Below are 23,767 nucleotides of genomic sequence, written 5' to 3'. Positions count from 1 at the left end.
TCTCGGTCTTTGCTTGTTCTGCCTCGCTCTCTTCCTATGGTGCTCTGTAGTGCCTCATGGCACACGCACGGTTCCTCCTCTCTTACCTTTTGTGCTCTCTTGCACATTTCTATGTCTAGTCCCAAGGCTCTGCCTTGGCCCGGCTCTGGGCTTCGGCCTACGCTCCACTGCTAGACTCTGTCCTCTGGTGCTCTCTAGCACACTCCCTGACTAGTCTCAAGGCTCTGCCTTGGCCCAGCTCTGGGCTGCGGCCTACGCTCCGCTGCTAGTTCTATGTCTCGTTTCCTGGCTAGTCCCAAGGCTCAGCCTTGGCCCGGCTCTGGGCTTTGGCCTACGCTCCCCTGCTAGCTCTGTTCTCTCTCTGACCTGACTCTGTGTTTCTGCCTATGTTGCTCTCTGTGTTCCACTCCCTGCCTTGCCTTGTTTCTTGCTTTGCCTTGTCTTGTTGCTTCGTGTGCCCTTTGCATACACCTGGCCTTCCTAGCCTCCTGTTTGTGCCTCAGCCGTGCCCGCTCTAGCCGTGCCCGCCTGCTTGTGCCTCAGCCATGCTCGTCGGTCAGTGACAGCTGTGTCGCCTGCTATGCCTCAGCTGGGTTCGCTGGAGTCTTGTCTGTCTATCAGTGCTGCAGCCCGTCCAGCTAGCCAGTGCCCAATCTGTGCTCTCTGTGCTTCCTTACTCCTCACACTGTTTCTGCACTGTGCTCTACATGCTCTCTAATGCACGCGCAGGCCCTCGCCTGCTCCTTGGCATACCTCCCCATGCTTCTGTAAAAGTATGCGCAGGTCTTGCCATGTACCCTGTCATGCCCTCTTGCATGCACAGGCCATAACCCTGCTCTCGCACTCTGACCCTGGCATGCCCTCTGCACGCGCAGGACTCTTCCTCGAACCTGACCCTGGCGTGTCTCTCTGCACGCACAGGACTCTGCCTCGAACCCTGACCCTGGTGTGTCTCTCTGCACGCACAGGACTCCGCCTTGAACCTGACCCTGGCATGCCTCTCTGCATGCGCAGGACTCGGCCTCGAACCCTGACCCTGGTGTGTCTCTCTGCACGCGCAGGACTCTGCCTTGAATCTGACCCTGGCGTGTCTTTATACACGCACCTTGTTTGTATGTTGTACCTGTCCCTGGCGTACCCTCTGCATGTGCAGGCCTCCGTCCTTGTACCTGTCCCTGGCATGCCCACAGCACCAGCAGGCTTCCGTCCTTGAACCTGACCCTGGCGTGTCTCCTAGCACGCATCCTGTCTCATATCCTGGTTTGGCTGCCGGATTCCCGAAGCCTGACGACCGCTGCCACAGGTCCGGAACCAGATGACTACATCCTGATGCCTGGATCCTGTCAGTCCTTGCCAGTCGTCCGGAGTCCGATGCCTTCGCACCTGCCTTGGACCCTGGCTTGTCTTCTTGCACGCACTCTGCCTTGGACTCTGGTGTATTTCCCAGCACGCACCTTGTCTTGGACTCTAGCATGTCCTAGCACACACCCTTCCTAGGAACTCTGGTGAGACCCCCTAACACGTACCATGCCCTGGACTCCGGTATGTTTTCTGCACGTGTTATGTCTGGAACATTTGGCGTGCCCTTGCACGCACCTTGCCGTGTTTCACTATTTGTGCCCTGCACCTGATTCTCTGTTTTTGCCTTGTATCTGATTAAAGTGTGTAACCACGTTTGCTGAAGAAACCCTGTGACCTCGTTTATGTTTCTTATCCTGTTCGTCTTGTTGCCAGGCACTCAATAGTGTCTCCCTGACCCGGCCATCTGGTCCAGCTGCCGTGATGGCTCACCCCCTTGGTCTTGCCCCTGACACTCCCTGTACAGGGGGTGGGTTCTCACTAGGTCAGCTCGCCCTAGGTGGGTGGGTGCCATGGCCCAGAGGGTCCACTCTAAGAAGAAAAACGACTCAGCGTAAGCTGACGCTCGTCACATTCACTTTGTCAGGCAGGTCCTATTAAAGTGCTTTCTCGAGTTACAACAGGAGTGGCACTAATCATGCCTGGGTGGGGCTAGGGAATGTGAACTTAGCTTCCCAAAGATGTGATAAACCAAAGTGAATTTATGTTTAAGAGTGGGGGGCAATCACTTTTTCACACAGGGCACTGTAGGTTTAGATTTATTTTCACCTTAATAATGAAAACCTTCATTTATAAACTGCATTTTGTGATTACTTGTGCTATCCTTGTCTAATATTTACATTTATTTGGTAATATGAAACATTTAAGTGTGACAAATATGCAAAAGAATAGGTTATAAGGAAGGAGGCAAACTTTTTCACACCACTGCATATTTATAGTTGAATCGCTCAGTTTTAGATGATTTTTTTTGTCTGTTCTTAAGCAATGCCTAGTAGGGTTGCTGGAAGAGGTGAAGCGATCACATATGGTTAAGGTCAAGGATAAAACTTGGATGTCCTACTTTGGTCATACACTTTTCTCATTAAATTTTGCCTCACATTCAAATGAGGTCGAAACAATATGATGAAACATTTGGGTAAGAATATACAAACAACAATGGCCCAACTAGAGGAAACGATGGCGAAGATCTCCATGGCCACTGTATACTTCCCACGGGAGCTAAGTGTTGCTGGAATGAAGGAAATCCAGACACAAAGGAAGGCCAACATGCTAAAAGTAATGTACTTGGCCTCATTGAAACTGTCAGGAAGTCTCCTAGCCAAGAAGGCCACGATGAAGCTGACAGTGGCCAGAAGACCCAAATACCCCAACATAACCCAAAATGCAAAAGGAGACCCCTCATTACAGTTAAAAATGATAATGCTAGAAGGAGTCTGAGTGTCATACTCAGGAAATGGAGGCGCACAGGAGAGCCAAGTCACACAGACAGATATCTGGATGAGAACACAAATAACAATAACAGAGTAGGACAACTTTTCCCCAGTCCATCGTTGTAATCTAGTCCCAGGCTTGGTGGCCTTGAAAGCAATAACCACTGTTATGGTTTTGGCCAAGACACAAGAAATGCAGAGAGTAAATGACAAGCCAAATGCCACCTGACGTAACAGGCACTTCTCAGGATGTGGATATCCAATGAAAGCTAATGAGCTGAGGAAGCAGAAAAATAAGGCAATGAGGAGAAGACAACTAAGGGACCAGTTATTGGCTCGGACGATCGGTGTTGTGCTGTAAGAAATAAAGATTATCAGAGCTCCAATGGGGATGAGAGAGGAAACAATAGACAGCGCTGCCAAGTTGATACCCATAGCTTCATCATAGGAGAGAAATTCAATGGTTCTTGGTAAGCACAAGTCCTGCTGAGTACTGGGCCAAGTATCCCAAGAGCATTTTTGGCACTCCACAGAATCTAGAGAAGAACATGTTGGTCAACTTGTTTGTAAATTCCACATATAAGATACATGATAACTTATGACTGTATTTATGGTACCTGTGACATTTGCAATCTCTCCTTTTGGGCACTGGACACACTCGAAGCAGCAGGCGGGCTTTCCTGGAATTGTTACCTTTCGGGTTCCTAAAGGACAACTTGGACTGCATATTGATTGAGGAGTCTAAATATAAAAATTCACCATATGGGTATTTACACATTGAAAGCTGGAGAACAGTATATTAAAGACTCATAAAGGAGAGCTTGACATTTCACGTTAAAATTTTTCTGCTAAAGCATGTAGATGTAACATATAAACAAAACAGGCAGGTGCCTAGGACTCCATTTAAGAGTGGGGAACCAAATTTATGAACTAAAAAAAGAAAAGAAAGAAGAAAAGCTGAAGAAGCCAGTAGATTCTATTGCAACGTTATGGCAAGATGGACACTTGACCCTGCACTGAAAACTGCACTTGTGGCTGGATTACAGGGGATTGTGGGGATTACTAGAGAAAAGGAGGGGAGACAGAGGGCTATCACTGATCATCAGATACCTAGCTTTACAATAAAGATCAAAGGAAGATAAAGGGGAACATTTTGAATTCCCCCAGAACAAGGACAACTTGTACAGCTGCTGAATAACCCCAAAATGACAACAGAAAAAACTCTGAAAGGAAAATATCACAACGATCCACTTCTCAAATCTCCCACATCCTCAACCCTTCTACTTGCATTTAGAATTAAACCTGTGCAGAAATAATGTCCTACCTCAGTACTCCACATAATATCTGAATTGTTAATTTTCATCCGAATTCCTTCCGGCAATCTGGAATCATAACTTCCCACTATCTTCTGTTCCATGGAACCAGTGGAGCTCATCTGCCAGTTTACAATGTCGTAGAGGGCTGGAGGATCCCCTTTATCGTCAAAAAATATGCGAGTTTTGTCATTTGTTTCAAAATCTACAGTCTTAATGTAATGAAGGAGCTGATGAAATACAAAGGATTAATACATTTATTTTCTAATTCATCAAATGTAACATTTTTAAAGACCTGAGATATCGTCTCTTCAAGGATGTACCATAAAGAAGAGCTCATGCAAATGTTGTCTACTGCAAGCTCACTCCATAAGGAGAGGATTACCCCACCTATTCTCCATCCTACTGAGTCAGAAGTCTCTGCTGGAGTCTCTAGCTTTCGTTTAACCTGGAGGTACAACTTGAAGCTCCTATACGACAATGGAAAATGTCTGAAAGCCCCCATATACATTAGACTAATGTTGTCTGAACCTGTTGATCACCTCCTGATGAAACTGCAGAGGCGGTGAAACGCGCGTCGAGATATGGTCAAAGACCACATATTCTCTACATCATGGCCACAGGTAATTTACTGTTTATCTTATAGTGTTTTTGATTGAATGTGCCAGTTGATTATAACTATTTCACCACCAATACTTCAGACATCTATGCACATGCAGTTGTTATTGTGAGCGTATAGATCAACCTATGACCCTTTTTGTCCAGCATTGATATTTATTGCTTCATGCTTACATGCTGATCTCTACGTTCATAGTGTCATTCAAGCATTTATTTTGGTTATGGTGGCCTGATGCTCTATTGTTCCGTCACTGTTTATATGTTCCATGTGTGATAGGGAACCCAGTACCCACTGCCTTTACTTCATTATTATTTTCTTTATTTTAGTATTTAAATGTAAAATATGCTTTTACCACAAATATTTAATAAAAGTGACATATTTTATCATTCTTGATCGTGCTGCTCCTTCTATTCTATTGGTTTATGATATTTTGGTTTGAAGGGATCCTTACATATTTTTGTAAGAGGATTACTATAGGACTGAGGCAAATGTTGTCTACTGCGAGCTTTCTACATAACGAGAGGATTACCCAAACTATCCTCCATCCCGCTGTGTCAGAAGTCTCTTCTGGAGTGTTGGGAAAGGCCAGAAAGGCCCACTGCCTGCACACTGCAGTACTTTGCTCTGCCCTCCCAGCAGATCAGTATGCCTGTGCAGAAGCGCAATGCCGGGGAGCTATGAAGCAAGCAGGAGGGCGGCATCGCAAAAATATGGGAGACGCCGGACCCAGACCTGCGACACCCATCAGACTGAGCACAGCAGACCGCCCCCTGGTGAGTATAATAAAACTTATTTTTTTAATATTGCAGTTTGGACTGGGGGCTAATCTGTAGCATTATAGAATGCTGTACATAAGCCCTGAAAGGCGTGGCCACATCTTATAGCAGCCAAAACAGGTGACAGGCGCACTTTAAGTTCTCAAGAGATAAGGCACTGCCAGATATATTGCATTTCGCCACCAGCTTCTTCCACCAGATTCCTCCCTTGCAAAGTGCTGATTGGAGGCGCGTCACATAAATATTCGGCTTCCTCTCACCCTGACACCTCCCCCGAAAGAAGCTGGTGGCGAAACGCGCGTTGGGGTGAGGGGACACCGAGTGGACACACAGCACCTGCCTTATCGGTAAATTATTATTTTAGGACTTATTTTGATAACGCTGGTATTGAGGCCTTTATGAGTCCCTGGTCTTGGTGAAATGTGCAGGGACTTTACACATGTGTTGTATGATGTTGCAGTTTTAGACTAATAACCTTACATGTTGATTGTTATATTCTTGGTGCCTCTAATAGTTGCATGTTAAAGGCACATTAGTGTCATCAAATTTATACATCTTTTTAGTCCCTTGTCATTTAGTAATATGCAGGGTTCTCATTGTTACTTAGATTGCATTAGTATTATCATACATATTAGTTATTATAATTGTTTATTCTTAGGCTAGTTTCACACTTGCTTTTTTTTGCAGCGCGTTTTTCCCGCAAAAAAACGCATTGAAAAAACGCATACAAAAGCATACAACTGCTGCGTTTTTTTCAAGCATTTTTATGAGCATGCATGAAAAAAACGCAGCGTTTTTATGCGTTTGTATGCGTTTTTAGTGCGTTTTTACCGCGTTTGCGTTTTTTCCCAACATTAGGTGGCCCCTCACACTAACCCAAACCATGACTTTACTAACCCTAACCCTGACCCTAACCCTAACCCTAACCCTGACCCTAACCCTAACCCTAACCCTGACCCTAACCCTTAACCAAATCATACTTAACCCTAACCCAAACCCTAAACCCTAACTAACCCTAACCCTAACCCTAACCCTGACCCTAACCCTAACCCTAACCCTAACCCTAACCCTGACCCTAACCCTTAACCAAATCATACTTAACCCTAACCCAAACCCTAAACCCTAACTAACCCTAACCCTAACCCTAACCCTGACCCTAACCCTAACCCTAACCCTAACCCTAAACCTGACCCTAACCCTAACCCTGACCCTAACCCTTAACAAAACCATACTTAACCCTAACCCTGACCCTAACCCTAACCCTAACCCTAACCCTGACCCTAACCCTAACCCTAACCCTAACCCTGACCCTAACCCTTAACCAAACCATACTTAACCCTAATCCTGACCCTAACCCTGACCCTAACCCTTAACAAAACCATACTTAACCCTAACCCTAACCCTAACCCTGACCCTAACCCTAACCCTAACCCTGACCCTAACCCTTAACCAAACCATACTTAACCCTAATCCTAACCCTAACCCTGACCCTAACCCTTAACAAAACCATACTTAACCCTAACCCTGACCCTAACCCTAGCCCTAACCCTAACCCTGACCCTAACCCTAACCCTAACCCTAACCCTGACCCTAACCCTTAACCAAACCATACTTAACCCTAATCCTGACCCTAACCCTGACCCTAACCCTTAACAAAACCATACTTAACCCTAACCCTGACCCTAACCCTAACCCTAACCCTAACCCTAACCCTGACCCTAACCCTAACCCTAACCCTGACCCTAACCCTTAACCAAACCATACTTAACCCTAATCCTGACCCTAACCCTGACCCTAACCCTTAACCAAACCATACTTAACCCTAACCCTGACCCAAACCCCAACCCTAACCCTGACCCTGACCCTAACCCTAACCCTAAACCCCCTTAACTAACCCTAACTCTAACCCAAACCCCTAAATTCCATGGTTAAAAAAAAAAACGCATATGCAAAAAAACGCATACATGAGCATGCCAGTGCGCACATATGCGCATCCATAGGCTATAATGGCCATTTTTAGCGCAAAACGTGCGCATATGTGCGCATGCGCTTTTTTGCAGGGCCAAAAAATGCAACATGCTGCGTCTGGAAAATACAAACGCACACCCCAAAAAAACGCAGCGCATGAAAATCGCATACATGCGCTTACAAGCGCGCAGGTATGCGCACCCATGTTAAATATAGGGGAAAAACGCATGCGCACATATGCGTTTTTTTCCAGCGCTAAAAAACGCAAATGTGAAACCAGCCTAAGTGCCTCATAAATTAAATCTATAAGGCATAATTGTTCATGCTTATATATGTCATTATTATTTTGGTGTTTTTACCACTTGGTGTCCTCTTGACAGTATTTTTCGCTTTTTACTTGGTTTTCATTCTGTTTTTATATTATTCACAAATAAAAGTTATTTTTAACATTACTGTGTTCGGGATCTCTTCATATTCCCATGAGTATTCTATGATAAATTGGAGTTTGGTGACATTACTTGTAGAAGTGCCCTCTTATTTATGGATATATTGGTTCATATAGCAGTCAGATAGTGTAGCTAGATAGTGTCCAGTGTGGCTGTAAAATTTACCATCCAAATTTTTTTTGGGGGGGCCATTACTGAGGTCCACAGACAAAGCCGGCAGGGCACATGTCCTACAAGTGTGATGTGCACGGCTTCTATTGTGCTCCATGCATGAGTATAGCATTCTAATTAATATTTTTTCACTAGCTAAATGGGAAAAATCCTGCTGTATCCCACATTTTAGCTAGTTAGGTGCTTGTATATCAGTCAGATAGTGTAGCGAGCTACTGTCCAGTGTGGCTGTTAAATTTACTTTCCAGCAATTTTTTTTTCTTTTTTGGACATTACTGAGGTCCACAAAGAAAGCCAGAAGGGCACGTGTTGTGCACTGCTTCTATTGTACTCCATGCTCGAGTATAGCATTCTAATTCATACGTAGCTAGTGAAAAAATATTAAACAGCCTGCTGTATCCCACCTTGTAATTTAGTGCTGCGGTGATATGAAACTGTCTGCAGACCTAAGGCACATTAAAAAAATGTAATTTTTCAGTTGCAAACACATACAACGCCTTATCACACTTTGTCATTTGGTTGGGTTGAAATTAAGCTGTGGAGGCCTGATCCATAGGCCACAAAGAATTCTTCTGTTCCTAGTGTCAAACAGTAGGGGACCTGACTTTAAAATTATTTGTAGCATAACTTCTTTGTCATACAGGCCTCATCCAAACTCAAACAATTTTTTTTTCTGCGACTAACACGATACACCACGCCATATTTTAACTTTGAATTTACTGTTGCTGAAATTCAGCTGTTTGCAGAGGTGGTGCAGAGTTTAAAGGGAATCTGTCACTTAATTTTTGCTCTATGAGCTGCAGCCACCACCATCAGGGGCTTATCTACAGCATTCTGTAATGCTGTAGATAAGCCCCCGATGTAACCTGAAAGATAAGAAAAACGAGTTAGATTATACTCACCCGGGGGTCCGGTCCGATGTGTGTTGCGGTTACGGTCCAGTGCCTCCCATCTTCTAGCGATGACGTCCTCCTCCTTACTTCTGCTACGGCTCCTGTGCATGCGTACTTTATCGCCTGTGTGCCGGACCTCTCTGACCTTTCCCGGCGGCCTCGCAGTGCAGTGCTCTGCTCTGCCCTCATAAGGGCATATAAAGTACGCCTGTGCAGGAGCCGCGGCAGAAGTAAGGAGGAGGACGTCATCGCTAGAAGATGGGAGGTGGGGAGGGAGGTGATCTTGATGAGACTCAGATATCTCACATGGACTGTACTGTGATATCAGGGCAAGAGGAGGACGGTGACTCCAAGGGCCAGGAATGTGATAACACAGAGGTTGATGATGAGGTGTTAAATCCCAGTTGGTGTGAACATAGAGGCACACAGCTGAGTATGTCATCTGAGGAGTAAGACAAGAAGGTTACTTTGCGCCATCCGGCGCAGACATGTAGTGTTGCAGGCACGACAAGCGATGCATCCTCAGCCACAACTGTGCCTCTGACCAGCAGCGTCCACGGGTCTGCAGCTCGCAGGGGTGGTAAGGGTTGCCTAGCCTGAGTCTTTTTGGATACTGGAAAGAATGAGCCAACTCATGTAATTTGCCAACTTTGCAAAAAGAAAAAACTGAGTTGAGGTAAAAAGTGCAATAATTTGACTACTACATGTATGAACCTTCACATGCTCAATCAACATGCTTTAATGTGGGAAACCCACTGCACAAAAATGCAGACCAGCGGACCTCAACAATCATCAGCTGCCCCATCAATTGTATCTGCTGCTTCTTCCTCCTTCTCTGTTACCATGCCCACTATTGAGACGCAGGTCTTCAACTGCAGACTCTCAAGTTCTTTACCAGCTCCAGTCAAGCTGACTGAGAGGCCGCCTTCAACTGTAACATCAGTGGACATGCCTGCTGTTTTTGACCAATCTCAGAGAACGAGCACACCACAAGTTTCTCAATCCACCGTAACATCTCTGCCTGTACCTCTCTCATGGTCCAGCAGTTTGTCGGGTTCACCGTACTCCATCCTCTCTCAGCACTGCAGCCAGTCCATGGTTCTGCAGTTGTGGTCACTTAAAAGATTGCTCCCTCCTACACATGACAAAGCTAAGAGGTTGAACTCCACTATCTCCAATCTGTTGGCCACGGAAATGATGCCTTTCTGCCTAGTAGATTCAGACGGTTTCCGAAAGCTGATGGTCGTCGCAGTCCCCCCAGTACCAATTACTTTTCTAAGAAAGCTGTGCCTGCACTACACCAGCATGTCGCAGACAACATCACCCGTTCCTTGACAAAATCTCTGTCTGCCAGAGTGCATTTCACCACAGACACTTGGAGGAGTAAGCATGGCCAAGGGTGTTACATCTGGCTGCAGGGTACTGGGTGACTCTGGTGGCTGTGGGGACAGGCGCTGCTCCACAAGTCTTGGAATCCCCAAGGCTTGCAGGACAAATCTCTACATTTAACACTTCCTCCACTGCTTCTGCCTCCACTATCTCCTCTGGGCCTCCACCTCCGGCCTCAACGTCTGCCTTAACGAGACATGCTATCCAACAGTGCAGAGCAAACCCCCACCACCTCCGTACGGCGCAGGCAGGGCTCACCGCAATCAGGCAGTATACTGTATAAATTGATATGCCTTGGAGATTGCAGTCATACAGCTGAAGAGTTGTGGACAGCTCTCCAGGCTGAGTTGATCAATAGCTGTCTCCACTGAAACTGCATCCAGAGAAGGCTGTGTCTGATAATGGTGCAAACCTGGTGGCGGCCCTTTGACGAGGCAAGCTCACACACATGCCTTGCATGACTCACATCCTCAACCTCGTGATACAGCGTTTTCTCCGACATTATCCTGGCCTGGGTGAGCTGCTTCAGAAAGCACATAAGCTTTATCCCCATTTCCAATGTCCGCACCCCTCTGGTCATCGACTTGCATCGATACAGAGGTCTTTGTCCATGCCAGTTAACTGGTTGATATGCGAAGTGCCGACACAAGGAATTCCACTCTGCACATGATGCAGCGACTGTGGAAGCAGCAACGAACCCTGACGCAGTATGTCAAGTCATAGAGCCCGGGCCAATGCAGCACAGACGTGGCGCATATCATGCTTACAGAGTGGGCACAGATTAAGGACCTCTGCACCCTTCTGCACAGTTTTGAAATGGATACTAAGATGGTTAGCGCTGATGACGCCATCATCAGCATCACTATTCTGGTCATCTATATGCTGGAGCAGACTTTGAATAGCCTGCGGGAGGAGATGGTGGTCCAAGAAGAAGATGAGGATGCAGAGGAGACTATGGAAGGGATAACATTGTCTCTAAGTTCAAGACTGTCGTCACACAGGCGGGTGCCAAGGGAGGGTGGATTACTGCTATCAAGGGGGGCTGGTGATAACACAAACTGTTATCAAAGGTTCAAGATCGCCTCACACGACTTGGAGGTTTTATCGTGCCCGGCAGCCAGCGTTCTCTCAGAATGTGTTTCAGTGCTGCTGGTGGTGTCCTGATGGATAAGCACATCTGGCTATCCCCTGAAAGTGTAGACTGCCTAATTTTCATCAAGATGAACAAATCATGGATCTCCAAGGACTTTTGCACCCCAATCGCAGACTGTACAGACTAGGTGATATTGCATTTTTTAGTGTGATGCATTAATGTCACGTAACTGCACTATGTGAAATATTTAGTGTGGCTTCTGTGCCTGCTGTGGCTGCTGCTACTGTTGTTAACACAAATTTGTCCAAATGTGAACAGTCATGGTTGGTCTACATATTCTGGGTTAGCTGTAGTGGAAGATTTCTCCGTCTCAATTATACTATTTCTGCTCTCGTGACAGTTATTCCACTTTTGTGGTGTCAGGCCCTCATTTTATAAAATGTGAACATGTGGCACTCCTGAGGGTTCAGTCGCCACAGAGGTACTGCACCTCCTCCTGAGGTGTGGTACCCCACCATTCAGGTAAGGTGGAGACACCTGACCACACTCCAACACCTGCATCCCACACAACATAGTAGTGTAGCAAAGCACCTTTGGTGGCTCCCTGATTGGAACACGAAGAGTGCTGGGAGGTGGGTGGAGCTTAGTTGCACAAGAGAGCGGGAGATTATTAGGACTAGGTCAGTCTGTGAGAGGAGATCCCCTGAGTGGGATGGAAGAAGGAAGTGCTGCAGCAGACCTCAGTGACCTGGGTCTGCTGGCACAGGTAAGAGATATCTAGAAAGCCTAATTCTCCATAAGAAAGATAGTTTTGTATGGAACGTAAGGAGAAGAGAACTAAGGATTAAGGTCGGAGTGGAACTCTTCCTCAAGTTCTAAGCGCATGGCCGGGGTCCGCTCCCCGAGGTTGTATGGATGCTAATGGTCCTGCAGCAGACACCGGAGGAATAGAAGTTGTCACCACATTATTCCCACACAAGACTTGGGGGCACAACAGCATCGATAGAGAGCCGGGACTTAGTAGCAAGGAGTCCCCGAAGCAGGCTACAGCTGTCTGCCGTACAAGTAGAGTTCAAAGGAACATCTTACAGGAGGAACTTGGGTTTAACACACAACCTCAAGTACTTCATTACAAGCGCTAGAAAGGAGACGTTCAGAAAAGGCATATATGTTGGCTGAGTGTTGGAACGGAGTACTTCATCTTGCCTGGAGGTTAGCTGAGCTCCTGACCTGGAGGACACGGCACGGATGCGGGCACCTGTATGCACAACAGACTGTGAGTAAAGGTTTAGAACTACATGCCTTGGTGTCCTACGCTTATTCCTGCGCCAACCCACTCAGCACTGCTACATCTCTGTGCTTAACACTACACCGTTCTTCTCTCCTCACTACCTCTCCATCTACACTACCCTGGGACTGCAGCCCTACCTGTGGAGGGCCACAACATCATTGCTGCACCACACCATCTGTCCCAGAGGATCTGTCTACAGCGTCGGCTTAACATCTTCATTGCCGAACACCACAGGTGACGTCACGAATCATCCACCTACAAACTTTAATCATCAGCCACACTATTTCTTTTACATGGATGCCCAGGGCCACGGACCGGGTCTCCGCCACTGTGACATCTCCCATTGAAATCAACGGGACTAGTTCCGAGTACCCCACGGCTCTGGGAGGGCGATCCAAACAATCCTTGTTGGGTGTCCATCTGCTGCATTTGGTGTAGTGAAAGACCTGTCGTATCTATTATACTATTTCTACTGTGGTGAAATTGATGCCACTTATGTGAGGTAAGGCTCTCATTTCTTTAAATGTGAACACTACTTGTTGAGTGTCCATCTGCCGCATTGGGTGTAGTGAAAGACCTGTCGGTCCCTATTATACTGTTACTACTGTGGTGAAATTGATGCAACTTTGATGGTGTCTGCCAATATTTTTTTGGAAATGTGAACACTCCTGGTTGGGTCTCCATGTGTTGCCTGTAGCAGTAGGCATCCGACACCGTCAGTCCTCCACTTCCTTGGACTCAACTACCTGTGTTACTATCCTTAAATTTTTCTGACAATGGTAGTCTAGAAAACTGATATTTGTGCCACCTGGGTGTGGCTCAGCATGAAAGCAGGTAGAGGTGTTGCATATGATATCAGGACTCCCAGGAAAGGGGCAGTACACCGATCCCTCACCCACCTCGTCTTACTGTGACGTTCAATTGAAAGCTGTAAATGCTGTCCCAGACCCCGATACCTCATGCCTTGCTGATTGCTGCAGTTCCATGCTAAAATTTGTACTGTGGGTGAATTGAGGCCACTTTCCTGGTTTCTGTCCCTCATTTGAAGTGTTTTGGCAGCATTTCGGGCCATTATAAGGTGTTGTGCACGCATTTGTTTTTGCCTCCTATTAACGTGAATGGCTTTTGGCAGTGTTCGGAAAATATTTGATGAATTAATCGGCAAATATTGCAAATTTGACCACCATAATCAGAACCGAAAATTGAAATATTTGCTCTTCTCTAGTCAAAAATATAAACACACAACTTCTTTACCTGCCAAGGATGTATGGATGAGATGTTGGCGCAAGTTCCGTTAAGGAATGGTCCCTTTCCTGGTTCACATTGCAGCAAGTTATGTATGGCCCATGCAAAGGCATAAACTGCCGTGTAGGCATTAAATGATATTCTAGAGTCCACGTTAGTCATGACACTTTCAAATTTTTCATCCCCGATACATTCATTGATGGTTTGGTTGAGCATGCCATCAGCTCTAGCATGTAGGTTGATCCACTTGCAAGAAAATGTCTCCTCCCAAAATTCAAGTAAAAATTGATCATTTTGAGAATCTGAGGGGTGTAAGTTGTTTAAATGTTTTACAAATCCGTCCATCTGCCCCCCATGAATAGCAAAACCTATAGTGCCCATCAATACTGGTTGGAACTCTTCTATGTTAAGAAGGCTAGAAGTTGACCATGCTTCACTGGCTATCCAGATTTTTCCAGTTATGTTTTGTTTGGTCAATTCTTCCACCACAGGCATGAAATCATAATCTGCAGACAAGACTAGCACCACCTTGGCTGATGAGTCTTTGATAACATCAGCGATACGTGGAGCACCTCTGTTGGGTTGTCCGGTCAGGATATTCTCATTGAAGGCCACACAAGCTCCAGCTTGGACTATTTCTTGCTTTACTATCTGAATGCCAAATTGACCGTAATCATTATCAGTGGCCAGTAACCCAACCCATGTCCATCCAAAGTACAAGATTAACTCAGCTAGACCTCGAGATTGAAATGTGTCACTTGGTATAGTGCGGAAAAATGAAGGAAACAAGATCTTATTGCTGAGGAACGGACTGGTGGAAAAGTAACTTATCTGTAGACAAATTAAAGAAAAATATGTCTATAAGCAAATAAAAAGTAGCCTTCTCTTACTTGAGGATCTTCGGTAGTTTGTTTTGGATCAATATGGTGGCCATATTGACTATTTAAACAGCGATATAGCGCACATCACATAATCAATTATAAGGGGGGGAAGTACTGGAAAAATCTGACCTAACAAATCTTGATTTTTGTTACAGTGGCGTGTAAAAGTTTGGGCGACCCTGGTCAAAATCACTGTTATTGTGAACAGTTAAGCAAGTGAAAGATGAAATGATCTTTAAAAGGGCTAAAGTTAAAGATGACAAATTTCATTTATATTTTAGGCAAAAAGATATATACTGTCATTTTTTTATTTTAAAAATTACAAAAAGGAAAATGGGCAGATGCTACATTTTGGCACCCATGGAGATTTGTGTTCTCAGATAAATTTGACCAAGGTTTCAGCCCTTAATTAGCCTGTAAGAGTGCTGCTTGCTCGCTATCATCATTAGGAAAGGCCAGGTGATGCAAATTTCCCAGATTTATAAAATCCCAGCCTCCTTTAACCTTGTTACAAAAAACAGCAGCCATGGGTTCTTCTAAGCAGCTGCCTAGCACTCTGAAAATGAAAATAGGGGATGCCCACAAAACAGAAGGAGGCTATAAGAAGATAACAAAGAGTTTTCAAGTTGACCTTTCCTCAGTTCAAAACGTAAATAAGAAATAACAGTTACCAGGAACAGTGGAGGTCAAGATAATGTCTGGAAGGCCAAGAAAAATTGCAGTGAGAGCTACTCGTAAGATTGCTAGACAGGTAAATCAGAAGCCCCGCTTTACTGCAAAAGACCTTCAGGTTTAGCAGACTCTGGGGTTGTGGTACATTGTTCTACTATTCAGAGACACCTGTGCAAATATAGGACAATGAAATTGAATGTTCAGTGGAGCGCTGAGAATACAAAGACACCACAATGGATTCTTCTTTAGCCTTTGGTGGACTAAAGAAGAATCCATTGTGGTGTATTCGTATTCTCAACGCTCCACTGACCATTCAGTTTCATTGTCCTATTTCACTATCCTCCATTGGAGGTGCACGACTGGAGCTGCAGTGGATCATTGACCCTTATCCACTTTAACCACAGCTCTCCTGGTGCAAATATGGCCCTCATGGAAGAGTCGACAGAAGAAAACCTCTTCTGTGTCCTCATCATAAAATTCAGTGTCAGATGTCTGCAAAAGCACATCTTAACAGGCCTGATGCATTTTGGAAGCAAGTCCTGTGGACCGATGATGATAAAATACAACTCTTTGGCCACAATGATCACATGGTCCCAGAAATCATCCTGAAGAAAGGCTATGGAAGACTGGTAGACTGGTGGTCAGTGGGGATAATCCTGCATAAATTTATTCTGGGTTATGTACCATTTCATGGAGATTCCCTAACAGAGCTGTCATGATCCAGGTTGGATTATGACAGATAAATGCACTAGTAACCTTTTTTCCTCCTTAAGCTGTGTGCTTAAAGATAGTTTTGCCCCCGGTGGCTATTAGGGTCATTGCACTGTGGTGGTTTCAGTTCTAGTTTTGCCCCCGGTGGCCGTTAGGGTCATTGCACTCTGGTTACTTTAGTTTAGTGCACGTGATTATAAAGCAGGTATGATTGCTCTGGGTCTGCTATAAAAGAGTGTCAGGTGTTGTAATCACTGTTGGTGATATTGGTCATTTCAACCATCCTTGTGTCACGGCACCGCCAGACTCAGGGCCTGCTGTCCCGGCCTCGGCCAGTAGGAGGCGCCGGACTATCACATCACCGCCAGACTCAGGGCCTGCTGTCCCGGCCTCGGCCAGTAGGAGGCGCCGGACTATCACATCACCGTCAGACTCAGGGCCTGCTGTTCCGGCCTCGACCACTAGGAGGCGCCGGACTGTCCTATCACCGTCTGACCCATGGCCTGCAGTCTCGGCCTTGGTCTCTGGGAGGCGTTGTGCTTCAACCCCGAGTGGTGGCGGCGATAGTCATGAGGCTCCTGCACAGGCGTCCGCTGGACGCAGGCTTCGCTCCTCGGTCAGTCGTGAAGGGGCTGGTGCATTACCATCCAGCCTGGTCCTGGGGGCGGTCCGGATGACATCATCAGGCCACGGGCCTGTAAGGGATGACCTGATCCCTCAAATACCTTGGGACTGCTCTTGCAGGCCGCCGGATATATTCTTGGTTCCCCTGTGTGTTACTGTGTGAATTGCTGTTTTACTGACTCTGACTTTTGCCTGGACTTCTGACTTTGCTTCTGCCTAACGATTCTGTACCTCTGCGACTCTCCTGGTTTATGACACTGACTTCGGCCTGGATTCTGACTCTGCTTCTGCCTAACGACTTTGTACCTCTGCTGCCCTCCTGGTTTATGACTCTTACTTTGGCCTGGATTCTGACTCTGCTTTTGCCTAACGATTCTGTACCTCTGCTGCCCTCCCGGTTTATGACTCTGGCTTCGACCTGGAATCTGACTCTGCTACTGTCTACTGTTTTTATACCATTTCTGCCTGACTGGTTTAGTCTCGGATATCATTGCCTCTGTGTCCTGTATTGGAACACCTTTCTGGCGACCGTCCTGCTCTGGTCATTGCTCCTATTCAGACAGCGCCTCCTGGGCTCTGCTATAAATCCAGATCCCTGTATAGGGGTAAAGGGTCTCAGTGTTTCTCGGGGTGCTGTCTGGCTGCAGTCCAGACCGCAGGCAGACGTCACATTATATCCGGCCATAAAAATAAAACGGCTTTTTGTGTCTATACTTAACACAGATAAAAGCAGTTTTCCTCACCTTTTTTTTTCCTTCCTCTTGACTGAGCTGATTCTTGGCCCAAACACCTGTTACATTGCTCAGCCTGGGAAGTCACTCTCAGGCTCAAACATGCTGCAGCCTGGAAGCTTCAAGGAAAATGCTGGCTGTTGGAAATCCACATTCCTGGACCATCACCCCCTGGACAGCGTTGGGGGTCAGGTATTGCCCGCAAATGCGGCCAAACTGTTGTTACCAGTTTCCCTTTCTTTTGCTAAGAAACGTCTGTGTGTGAAGGCTTATGTGGATTGTGGTGCTGCCGTCAACCTTATGGATTTTTTATTTGCTAAGAGCCTTGGTGTACCTCTGTCAAGGCTTAAAGCGCCTATTCAGACTACTGCTATTAATGGTACATCTATATTCCAAGGAGGCGTGGAATTCGTTACTGCCGAAATTTCTATGTCAGTGGGGACGTTACATAACGAACAAATGTCATTTTTTGTTATATACAATTTATCAGATCCAGTGGTGTTAGGCATGCCATGGTTGCACCAACATAATCCGATTATTGACTGGCGCATAGGTGACGTTGTACGCTGGAGTCCATGGTGTCAGAGTAACTGTATGTCTTTTTCAGTGAACCAGATTAAAATTAAAACACCTTCTATTCCATATGCGTTTAGGGATTATGAAGATGTTTTCTCTATAGTGGAGTCGGAGAAACTACCTCCTCACAGGGAATACGATTGTCCTATCGAATTGGTCCCTGGTGCCCGTCTCCCTAAGGGGAGAATATTCAACCTCTCTGGTCCTGAGCGTGTAGCCATGAAGGAATACATTGCAGACAGCCTTCGAAAAGGCTTCATTAGACCTTCCACCTCACCTGTAGGAGCTGGGTTTTTCTTTGTAGAGAAAAAAGATGGTGGACTCAGACCATGCATTGACTACCGTGAGCTGAACGCCATAACGGTAAAAAATCAATACCCGCTGCCACTCATTCCTGATCTGTTTAACCAGTTACTGGGAGCTCGCTGGTTTACTAAGCTTGACCTCCGGGGGGCATATAACCTGGTCCGCATAAGAGATGGGGACGAATGGAAAACGGCCTTTAATACACCCCTTGGCCATTTTGAGTACCTGGTAATGCCCTTCGGACTCAGTAACGCTCCTGCAGTGTTCCAGCACTTCGTCAATGATATTTTTAGAGATATTTGTGGGGTGTATGTCGTCGTATATCTGGACGACATTTTGATTTATTCTGCTGATCCTGTGACTCATGCTCAACACGTCCGTTCAGTACTGCAAAGACTGCGCGAAAACTCTTTGTTCGCGAAATTTGAAAAATGTGTTTTTTTTGCCGAAGAGGTGCAGTTCTTAGGATACATGGTCTCAGGCAAGGGGTTCCGCATGGATCCCGCCAAGATTCAACCCATTAAGGATTGGGTACAACCCAAATCGCTGAAAGCACTCCAGCGATTTTTGGGATTTGCGAATTATTATCGCAAATTCATCAGGGGATTCTCAGAGATTGCCAAGCCACTCACGGACCTTACCCGGAAAGGGGCGGACGTGACTAATTGGAATCCTGAGGCAACCAGGGCTTTTTCCACACTAAAAGGGTGCTTCGTGGCCAACCCGGTGTTGATTCAACCAAACTTGGACCACCCGTTTATTGTGGAGGTGGATGCTTCCGAAGTCGGAGTGGGAGCAGTGCTCTCACAAGGCTCTGCATCCCTCACTCAGCTTCGTCCATGTGCCTTTTTCTCCCGCAAATTCTCTGCCACGGAGAGAAACTATGACATCGGCAACCGAGAATTATTGGCAATTAAGTGGGCCTTCGAGGAATGGCGCCACTTCCTCGAAGGCGCCAAACACAAAATTACTGTTATTACCGATCACAAAAACCTAACCTACCTAGAGTCGGCTAAAAGACTAAACCCTAGGCAGGCCAGGTGGGCCTTGTTTTTCTCCAGGTTCGATTTTTTTAATCACCTTTCGCCCCGGAACCAAAAATGTGAGGGCAGATGCCCTCTCCCGCAGCTTTTGTCACACACACACCAAGGACTATGAACCAGCTCCCATATTGGCAAATGGCATTGTTGTGTCGGCAGTATCTCTGGACCTTCTGGAGGAGATCCGTAGGTCATCAGAACAAGTTCCTGACTCTACGCCCCCCAAAAAATTATTCGTCCCAGCTACTTTTCGCTTACGAGTGTTAAAAGAATCTCACGACTCCGTCCTGGCAGGCCACCCTGGTCTTAATAATACCACTAGGCTGGTAACCAGGAACTTTTGGTGGCCAACGGTGGCCAAGGACTGCAAGGAGTACGTCTCAGCGTGTGAAGTCTGTGCCCGTGCCAAGTCCCCCCATAACCGTCCTGCCGGCTGGCTTCAGCCCTTGCCCACCCCTGAAAGTCCATGGACCCACATCTCCATGGACTTCATTACTGACCTGCCACCTTCCGAGGGGAAAACTTGTATTTGGGTGGTGGTGGACAGGTTCAGTAAACAGTCTCACTTTGTTCCCCTGTCCGGCTTACCCAACTCTGAAACCTTAAGCAAGTTGTTTGTTCTTCACGTTGTACGTCTGCACGGCGTTCCGGCAAATATCGTATCCGACAGGGGTACCCAGTTCGTCTCGAAGTTCTGGAGGGCGTTCTGTAGACGTATTGGTGTTGAGTTGTCTTTTTCCTCGGCATACCATCCCGAGACGAATGGTCAAACTGAGCGTGCCAACCAAACGCTGGAGCAATACCTCCGCTGCTATGTCTCAGCACATCAGTCAGGTTGGGTGGAACATTTGCCATTGGCAGAGTTCGCTCTCAATAATAGATACCAAGACTCCATCAAAACCACCCCCTTCTTCTGTAACCTCGGTCTACATCCGCGCTTTGGATCATTTTCGGCCAAGATGTCGGAAATCCCAGGGGTTGAGCAAAGTATACATCGTCTAAAGACTATTTGGTCCGAAGTAAACTCTAATTTAAAAGGGGCTCAAATTAGACAGACTTCGGCAGCCAATAGACGACGATCCCAGGGGCCGCACCTGGGAGTTGGTGACAAGGTTTGGCTCTCTACAAGAAACATCAAACTTAAGGTACCGTCAGCCAAACTGGGTCCCAGGTTCATCGGACCATATGAAATATTAGAGGTAATTAACCCAGTAGCGTTTCGGTTAAAACTCCCGCAGTCTTTTAAAATTCCTAACGTTTTTCATAAGTCCCTCCTCAAGGTATACCGCTCCCCAATTCGTCCCGTCCGGTCCCCTCCTCCTCCAGTTTTGGTCAAGGGCGCCTTAGAGTACGAGGTCCAAGGCATATTTGATTCCCGTCTAGTGAGAAACTCGGTACAATACTTGGTGCATTGGAAGGGCTACGGCCCAGAGGAGAGGTCCTGGGTCCCCGCTAGTGACATTCGTGCAAAGCGGTTGATTAGCAGGTTTCACCTCCTCCACCCTGACAAACCGGGTTTTGAGGGTCCGGAGGCCCCTCTTAGAGGGGGGGGTACTGTCACGGCACCGCCAGACTCAGGGCCTGCTGTCCCGGCCTCGGCCAGTAGGAGGCGCCGGACTATCACATCACCGCCAGACTCAGGGCCTGCTGTCCCGGCCTCGGCCAGTAGGAGGCGCCGGACTATCACATCACCGTCAGACTCAGGGCCTGCTGTTCCGGCCTCGACCACTAGGAGGCGCCGGACTGTCCTATCACCGTCTGACCCGTGGCCTTGGTCTCGGCCTTGGTCTCTGGGAGGCGTTGTGCTTCAACCCCGAGTGGTGGCGGCGATAGTCATGAGGCTCCTGCACAGGCGTCCGCTGGACGCAGGCTTCGCTCCTCGGTCAGTCGTGAAGGGGCTGGTGCATTACCATCCAGCCTGGTCCTGGGGGCGGTCCGGATGACATCATCAGGCCACGGGCCTGTAAGGGATGACCTGATCCCTCAAATACCTTGGGACTGCTCTTGCAGGCCGCCGGATATATTCTTGGTTCCCCTGCGTGTTACTGTGTGAATTGCTGTTTTACTGACTCTGACTTTTGCCTGGACTTCTGACTTTGCTTCTGCCTAACGATTCTGTACCTCTGCGACTCTCCTGGTTTATGACACTGACTTCGGCCTGGATTCTGACTCTGCTTCTGCCTAACGACTTTGTACCTCTGCTGCCCTCCTGGTTTATGACTCTTACTTTGGCCTGGATTCTGACTCTGCTTTTGCCTAACGATTCTGTACCTCTGCTGCCCTCCCGGTTTATGACTCTGGCTTCGACCTGGAATCTGACTCTGCTACTGTCTACTGTTTTTATACCATTTCTGCCTGACTGGTTTAGTCTCGGATATCATTGCCTCTGTGTCCTGTATTGGAACACCTTTCTGGCGACCGTCCTGCTCTGGTCATTGCTCCTATTCAGACAGCGCCTCCTGGGCTCTGCTATAAATCCAGATCCCTGTATAGGGGTAAAGGGTCTCAGTGTTTCTCGGGGTGCTGTCTGGCTGCAGTCCAGACCGCAGGCAGACGTCACACCTTGGTGGAGGAGCTAGAGAGAGTTCCTGGCAGCTGAGTCAGAGTCCTGGTGTGGAAGGAGCTAGAGAGAGCTCCTTGCAGCTCTGACAAAGCTTGGTGAAGTAGCAGCGATTCTGGAGGAAAGCTGCATTCTGGTGGTGGACTCTGTTACTGGGAGCAAGAGCAACAGAGCAAAGCTAAGTCATGTTATCCCTGTTTGTGACTTCCCTTATGTGTGTTTTAGTGCAGTAGTGGGATTAGTTTCTGCACCATCCATTTCATTAGAAAGGGCTAGGTGCTGGGCGAGCTAGGGTTCTTAGGTTCCAGCTCGGCGACAGGTGCGGAGCCTGTATAGGGACTGTTAGGAGTGTAGAGACTGGCTCAAGGGAGTGCAGGAGGTCTCCACGTCCCCGTTCCCTATCGCAGGGCCCTCCATTGTATCAGTTTCCCTGGTGTTTCCCTTTATTATTTAAATTCGCCCTGTTGGAGACGGTGTATCCAGTTATACGTGTAATACTGAAATTCGCCTGCTGGAGGTGGTGTTTCCGGCTGCACGGTATATTATTTAAATTCGCCCTACTGGAGGCGGTGTATCCAGGGTCATGTGTGTGATAGAAATTTGCCCTGCTGGAGGCAGTGTGTCCAGTCACACGTTGACCATCACATTATCACCAACCATAACATTTTTCTCTGTTGAGCCATGGGCCAAGTGCAGACCGGGGAGCAGTTGCTGCTGGCCCTCACTGAGGTTAGTGAGGTGCTGAAAGATGTGTTTCAGCAGCACATGCAGCGCAATTATGGGTCTGAGGCCTACCCTCTGCCTCAACTAGAGGGTCCATATACGGCTTTGGTGAGGAGGTGCTGTGGAGTCACTGCTGGGGAGCAGGACTTGCTTATACAGGAGGACATACCAAGGCAGGTGGGTGGAGTTGGTGTCCCCATGGTGCTGCCTGGTGTTCCCCAAGGTGAAGGGGTACATCCCTGAAGTGAGCAGACTAATGATTTAGTCCTTGGCAATGACGTCGAAATTTCTGTACTGTCAGAGAAGCCGTGCCCCCCGGGTCGTGTGGCGGAAGACGACGTGGGAGTGTATATTTCCTCCTCACCCTCAGAAGGTACTATGTCAGCAGAGGTGATGGTTGGCGAGGTACCTGAGGGCATACCGGTGCTTGTGAACAGTGGAGCTGAAGTCAGTCTGGTGGATGCTTAGTTTGTCCAGACTCATGGTCTGAGTTGTGAGATGCCGGACAAACCCATAAGCGTCCAGGCCATTAACTCCATCCCACTGAGCCAGGGGGGTTAAACCAAGTCATAGAAGACATTGTGCTGTATAGTGAACATCATGATGAGTCCGTCATACTACGTCTTGGAGAGAAATCCAGCACCTATCATCGTGGGCCCCCTTGGTCTAAAAATCGCAACCCGGTTTTGGATTGGCGGACTAGGGAAGTAGTCAGCTGGGAGTAGTCGTGTGAGGGCTGCTGCCTAGGGGCTACTGTCTCTGCCGTCTCTCTACAAACGTCCCCTTCCTCTAGAGTGAAAGCAGCGGAGGGGCTGCAGGAGAGTAGGGGCAAGTCTCAACCCTTGCCATTAGCCAACCCTGGGAGACGGAGACCTCGTGGTGGAAGGGGTTGGAGGGTGGTGTACCACTTGGTGAATTGCGGGTGTGTGAGTGTGGTGACACAGGGGGAC

General features: G+C 47.4%; 1 protein-coding gene across 1 annotated transcript in view; it reads right to left on the bottom strand.

Annotated features, from left to right (window-relative positions):
* Positions 1-2,393: 2,393 nt before the first annotated feature.
* Positions 2,394-23,767, bottom strand: part of LOC141049901 (extracellular calcium-sensing receptor-like) — an 87,035-nt gene continuing 65,661 nt past the window's right edge. Inside the window, exons 4-7 of the mRNA XM_073546739.1 lie at positions 14,003-14,824; positions 4,114-4,332; positions 3,407-3,530; positions 2,394-3,325 (exon numbers count right to left, since the gene is read on the bottom strand). Coding sequence (XP_073402840.1) covers positions 2,394-3,325; positions 3,407-3,530; positions 4,114-4,332; positions 14,003-14,824 — 2,097 coding nt within the window. The remainder of the gene's footprint in view (positions 3,326-3,406; positions 3,531-4,113; positions 4,333-14,002; positions 14,825-23,767) is intronic.

The sequence above is a fragment of the Dendrobates tinctorius genome, unplaced genomic scaffold, assembly GCF_039654945.1.
Source record: "Dendrobates tinctorius isolate UK_male_01 unplaced genomic scaffold, ASM3965494v1 ptg000151l, whole genome shotgun sequence".
Classification (NCBI taxonomy): Eukaryota; Metazoa; Chordata; class Amphibia; order Anura; family Dendrobatidae; genus Dendrobates; species Dendrobates tinctorius.
Note: the sequence above shows the minus strand (reverse complement) of the source record. Positions and strands in the feature narration are given on the sequence as shown.